Here is a 6,109-nt window from a genome sequence, read left to right as displayed (position 1 = left end):
CAAGAGATTGAAATATCATTAAAATTACTTAGAAAGCTTTAATTTTATAAAGATATGGGACTTGATTATACATGTCATGATAGGTTAGATGTACCACTTTTTAATACTCTAGAACGAACTGATTTTCTAATTCAAAATAAGAAAAATTTTAGTCTCAAGTCAGTGTGTAGAATATACTAAGTATTTATATGACATAATTTGATTTGAAAGATAAAATTTAAAATTTGAATATTACAAATTAAATCTTAACATTTAAGTGATATGAATGGTGTACTTTATATATGGACTCGAGAACAGAATAACTTTCAAAATAATGCGTACTATTCTAAAATGAGATTATATTACCGGGCCCAAAAATTAACTGAATAAACATTAGTGAGAGCTAGGTAAAAATTATGTTACAATTCTACATGGTATAAAACATATTATTGTACATATTAGCATGCATCCTCTTCACAACCCGAATCCATCAAAATTTCCCAAGTTCCGGTCCTAGCCGTGGTCCTGAGCATGAATTTTTAAAGACAGACACACGGAGATCTTCCGATCGTCAGGAAAGCTAGCGCAGCGAACAACACTCAGAAAAAGACTTTCGTCACAAGGGATGCAGAGTTTTGAGTCATTAGTGAAATCATATTCATCCTCTGCTTGATCCAGCAAAGCCTTGAAGAGTGGATGATTAAGGATGGTTATTTTGATTACAAACCTCTTTTGTAGTTCTCACCCACGTAGATTACCAAGTGACCCTTTAATTTGGGACATCTTTTGGAATAGAATTCTCTTCAAGTATTGGAGGCCAAAGAACCCATTGACAGCAATACTCACAAGCTGCACAAGGTACGACTCTACTCCTCTTTCTCCACTTGTTCGTGCATGCCCTGAAAATCTTTCCCTTCATAATCTTCATGTTTCTAGATCAGAGAGAGAGAGAGAGGGTACAGACAGAGGGAGGGATCTGGGGATGGTAGCAAGAAAGCGAGATTCTTCTTATAGCGATTTTGTAGCATTATGGTTGAAGTGATGGGACAGCTAAGAAGTTACCGGTATAAAAAAAAGTAGTGAGCTATATATGGGTAGCAGTGATTTTATTTTTTCTGACGCATACCGTAAACATATGAAAGTTGCCGCCTTCAGCAGTACTGCTGCAGTACCATTCAGTGCATTCACTTTTTATAGTGTTGCATCTTGTTACGAAACTGTACGAACATGCACGCCATGATTCAAAGGTAATAAATAAAAGTTCTTTCTCTGTATTTCTGAAGTGGGGATTGTGTTTGATCTGTGATCTTTCGAAGTTCTCGAAGTTAAGACCCCACAAGTTGGGGAATGGCAAAGATAAGATCTGAAAGGAAATGGGGATAAGCTTCTTGGGCACTGTGCGATCCCACTTATTTCTGATACATATGTAGTTAAGGATATTGTAAAATATATCACTTTCTTCAGGGAGAGAGAGAAACAGAGGTAGTTTGGTTTAAATATTCAGATGCATTTAAATGCATGTTAGACTTTCAAGCTCATGTATATCATGTAGTTAAGGATATTGTAAAATATATCACTTTCTTCAGGGAGAGAGAGAAACAGAGGTAGTTTGGTTTAAATATTCAGATGCATTTAAGTTAGACTTTCAAGTTCATGTATTGTAGAAATAGAGTAATGTTATGTATAGTTGTGAAGTATGTAAGTATTATATAGTTATTTTGAAAAAGAACAGAGTATATTATTAAAAATTAATTTTCTATTTATATAAGTCTTGTATTTATTATTTTTTTCAAAATAATTATACGGTATTAACATACTCATAACTGTAAGTATTATTTCTTGTGAGAGTAACCCTAGTACAAATTTATAGCATGCAAGTTTCGTATAATTGATTTAAAAATGGTGACTCACATTAAAAAATTAAAATTTTCCAGTAAGTCATACTTCATTTCAAGTGGTCTACACGTGGCTTATATACCCTAGACCTGCAAAAACCATTTTTCGTATGGTAGATAAAGAATGTAGCAGTCTGGTTTATGTATTAATTTTGGAATCACTACAAGAAAATAGGCCTTTTGCAACGCTTAAAATCGTTGCAAATACCTTCAAAAAACGCTGAAATTAATCAATTGCAGCGTTATCACCCTCCTTGCATGTTCGACAGTATAAAAGTGATATTTTTAATCAATAGCAGCGCTGTTGAAAAAACGCTGCAAAAGACAACAATTGCAGCGTTTTTGAAACGCTGTAAAATCGCTCTGTTCACGCTGCAAATAGCCAACACATGTAGCTGGTATGGCGCTGCATTTGATTAATTACAGCGAAATTTATCCTTGCTAGATCACTAAATTTCGCTGCAATAGCCAATCAACAACAGCAGCGCTACAACTGGATCGTTGCTTCTGAACTTTTTTGCAACACTAAATATCGCTGCAATTAATCAAAAAGCGCTGCAATAGATATATGTCAAAAGCAACATATCATTTTTAGCGCTGCGTTTGCTATCAATTACAGCGTTTTTTGATCGCTGCAACTAACTAAAAAAACGCTGCTATAGCTTATGCCAAAGCAACAATTATTTTTCGTTGCTTTAGTTCACTTACAACGTAATTAAATCGCTGCAAATATATATATAGCGCTGCAATTGAATGTTAACCAAATGCAACATATTTATTTTCGTTGCCTGAATTGTTTTTGCAACGCTCCGTAATCGTTGCGTTTGATTTTTTACAACGTTAGGAAACGCTGCAAATGAGTAATTGCAGCAATTTTGTAAATTATGATTAAAAACTCGGATTTAATGTATCTATATTTGCAGCGATCAAAAAACGCTGCAAAAAATGGAGGTACAGTTTTTTTTTTTTTTTCCTCCGCTTCGATTTATAACTAAGTCAACTAACTTAGTTAAATGTCCAATTTAGTGACTAACTTAAAAAAATAAATAATAATATGTCCAAATATTATTATTAATTGTTAGTTATTTATATGTCCAAATAATAGTTTTTAATTCTGAAAATACCTTAAACCCAATTAAAAATATTTTCAATATTTTTTCACCTATATGAAATGTCACCTAGCTGATAATCACTTTATTAAGTACTTATCAATTAGTGCACATAATAAAAAATGCATGGCCACGCCTTATATACACTAATAAATATCTTGGATAAATAATCCATAAAATGTAACATCAAACACAGAGGGAATCTATTCCTCTTTGGGAATTCACATTAATATGGTTATGGGCTATACAATGGGGTGGACCAGATGGAACCAAGATCCTTCAACTTTTCTAACTACTAAATATATAGTGCAACCAGTCTTGCTCTTTTATATTTAAAAATGTTATTTACACCAAGTGCACCGGGGCATTGTAGGCAGGATATATCAACTTCTCGGCTTGCATCATGCGGGGGAACTTTATCTGTTGCATTCTTTATATTCTCATCTTTCTCTCCATGCTTCAACCTAGCAGTGATAACAGAAATGAGATGTCAGTGATTGCAATGCAGCTGGAAAGTAGCGATTTTTTATTATCAAGAACAGAAAGAAGTCCCAAACATCCTATAAAGACATGATACTTCTAAAAACTATTCTAGTAATGTGCATATATTTTTTTTTATCAAGAACTCAACAAATGCCTGCTGTAGCAACTTGGCTGAAAAATGTACACGGGGTACCTATCCAATTATTTCTGCTTGTATGGATACATCTATAGCAGGACAATCATTCTTTGCCAATCAACCAAAAAACAGCAGTCACTAGTATGGAATGTCCAATACACTCAGCAATAGATGTGATCATTTTCAACAGCTGAGATCCATAAAAACTAAACATTACAACTTCCAAACATCTCCAAATCATTACATTTAATTAGACTATGGACATATCTAATTAAGGACTGCACCATGCAATACCCAACAGTATACAACATGGAAGTTTATGATGGCTAGAAAGAAATTTTGCCAACATCTAACCAATACCCTCTTGCTGCTCCTAACATTTAAATTTCACAGAAAAATTTAAAACCTTAAAACAAACCACTTGATTTGGGGAGAGGGAGGGGGAGAGAGGGAGGGGGAGAGAGAGAGAAAGAGAGAGAGATCTCAGTGCATATACAATAGAGGCACCCCATAAATCACAAATGCAAACCTAACCATGGATTGCTAATTTCACATCTCATTCTTTGCCTTTTTCCTCACAGTTTTTTTTTTTTTATTTTTACATTTGTTTCCCTCTGCTGAATGGATCCCTGCTATGTCAAAAAATAGCATGAAGAAATTAGCAAGTATATGTGAAGACATGCATATCTTGATGAACTTCATCAATCAATGTTGTAGAACACTTGATCAAGTGTGCACTGATTTTTTCATCATAACTTGTGCATTACAGCAATCTGGTCTCCTATTGTTGGCCAGACATTATTCTTTTATCTAAGTTTCTTTTGCCAAATTTTAGACATCCAATCCCATCACTCAGCAGTCAAGATAAAAAATAATGTGAATGTAAATTAGGTAGTTACAGCTTAAACAGCCCAAACACTAGCATTGTATACAAGCTGCTCTACGGGTCAGTGCAGAACTTCTACACTGTATCAATAGCGTTTGTCATTATCTACCTACTTACAACCAACAATAATTTGAGATTCTGAAATGGTTGTACTGGCTTAGAAGAATGTCACTGACTCAAAACAGTAGAGGTATCATCAAATCCACCCCCTACACTTATATCACATCCTAAAATTGAATCAAATCCAACATTTCACATAACACCTAATGAAATCAAACCACAGTTATAGTACTCATTCAGCCTTGATAATGGGAAAATCAGAATCTTATGATTCTAATTGCCTTCATATTGGATATTAATAAATATGAAGTAGAATTCACACCAAGCTTTAAGATAACACATTCATGAGATGCTTGAGAGTGTACTTTAGAAGAATATGTTGTATGCTGGCTGGTCTACTTTCATTAACCTTTTTGCTAATGAAATTCTTGAAAATTCGCCTAAACTGTTTTTTCCAAGTACATCAATAGTAACTATAGTCATCCATTTTTACCTGTCAGTGCTCCACTTCCTCATTTCCCGTATACTTCAAGACCAACTGCTCTGGTTGATAAGTTAATGCCCACTCTAAGAATATATTTCACAGATAACCAGCAAAGGAAAATTATTTATAACAAACATAAGAGTGAAACATGAAGCAAGCCAGTAATACTTTAGTTTTCAACATTGCTGTCTGTAAAAAAGGATGCTAAGACAACATTGTAATATTTACAAATTTTTCTGCACTTGTTTCTGCTTGTTTTCAGTCCATAATTGATTAAGGTACATTGAGATATGAAACTGGGGCTTGGCAATCAAACCTTAGCCCCCCAGAATCCAGCTGATTAACCCATACCCAGAGGTGATGGATATAGAAATTGATGGTTTGTTACCTACCCATCTGCTTAGTATTTAAATAAGATCGTAGCCTATACAAGTTGAATCAGCCTCCATTTATTTGTGGTTGAGTTAATAAAAGCTTTTCACATCTGTTTCACATTGGCAATAACTAATCATGGAATAGCATTAGTTTGGACATATGTAACAGATTTTTTTTTTATCTAACGTGGATTCCAAAGGTAACATATATTCTATATTCTCCTTTCCTATTCACCTAATGAACAGATTTGCTATATTCAATGAATTCCCATTTTTAAAAAAATATGGACAGATCCAACCCTTTTTTAATGGCTCTAAAGTTTAGTTAATGTTGTACATCTTCAGCCATATTTGCATAGAATTGGTATTTCTTGAGGGACCATTTGGACATTTGTTCTCGGGAGTACTAATACCTATCCTGGTTTTGCATTAAAAACAGGGGGAAAATGACCAACTCATTTTCCCACGATCTGGTCTTACAGTTTGGTGTGTCATGTTCAAAGTTACTCTTCACATCTAATATAATCCTTTCAAGGACCAGCTTTTTAAAATAGATGAAACACCCATTTCAGGTTTACCCCATTTCATATTATGAAAGTGTTGTAGGAGGCTTTGCTTGTGGACAAGCAAAGCCAAATTATAGACTTATCTCAATGAGTGCTAAAACCGAATTTTGTGCTATCATAAGACACCTCAACATGAA

The 6,109-nt window shown here is 34.1% G+C and overlaps 1 protein-coding gene across 1 annotated transcript; it reads right to left on the bottom strand.

The window, feature by feature from the left end:
- Nucleotides 1–341: 341 nt before the first annotated feature.
- LOC122280111 (auxin-responsive protein SAUR36) lies at nucleotides 342–1,074 on the bottom strand. The gene is given in 3 exon segments (XM_043091086.1): nucleotides 342–711; nucleotides 714–752; nucleotides 755–1,074. Coding segments are annotated over 3 exon segments (411 nt in total). The 5' UTR covers nucleotides 908–1,074; the 3' UTR covers nucleotides 342–492.
- Between the last annotated feature and the right edge of the window lie 5,035 nt (nucleotides 1,075–6,109).

This window comes from Carya illinoinensis, chromosome 10 (genome assembly GCF_018687715.1).
Source record: "Carya illinoinensis cultivar Pawnee chromosome 10, C.illinoinensisPawnee_v1, whole genome shotgun sequence".
In the NCBI taxonomy this organism is placed as follows: domain Eukaryota; kingdom Viridiplantae; phylum Streptophyta; class Magnoliopsida; order Fagales; family Juglandaceae; genus Carya; species Carya illinoinensis.
This window is presented reverse-complemented; position numbering and strand designations above follow the sequence as displayed.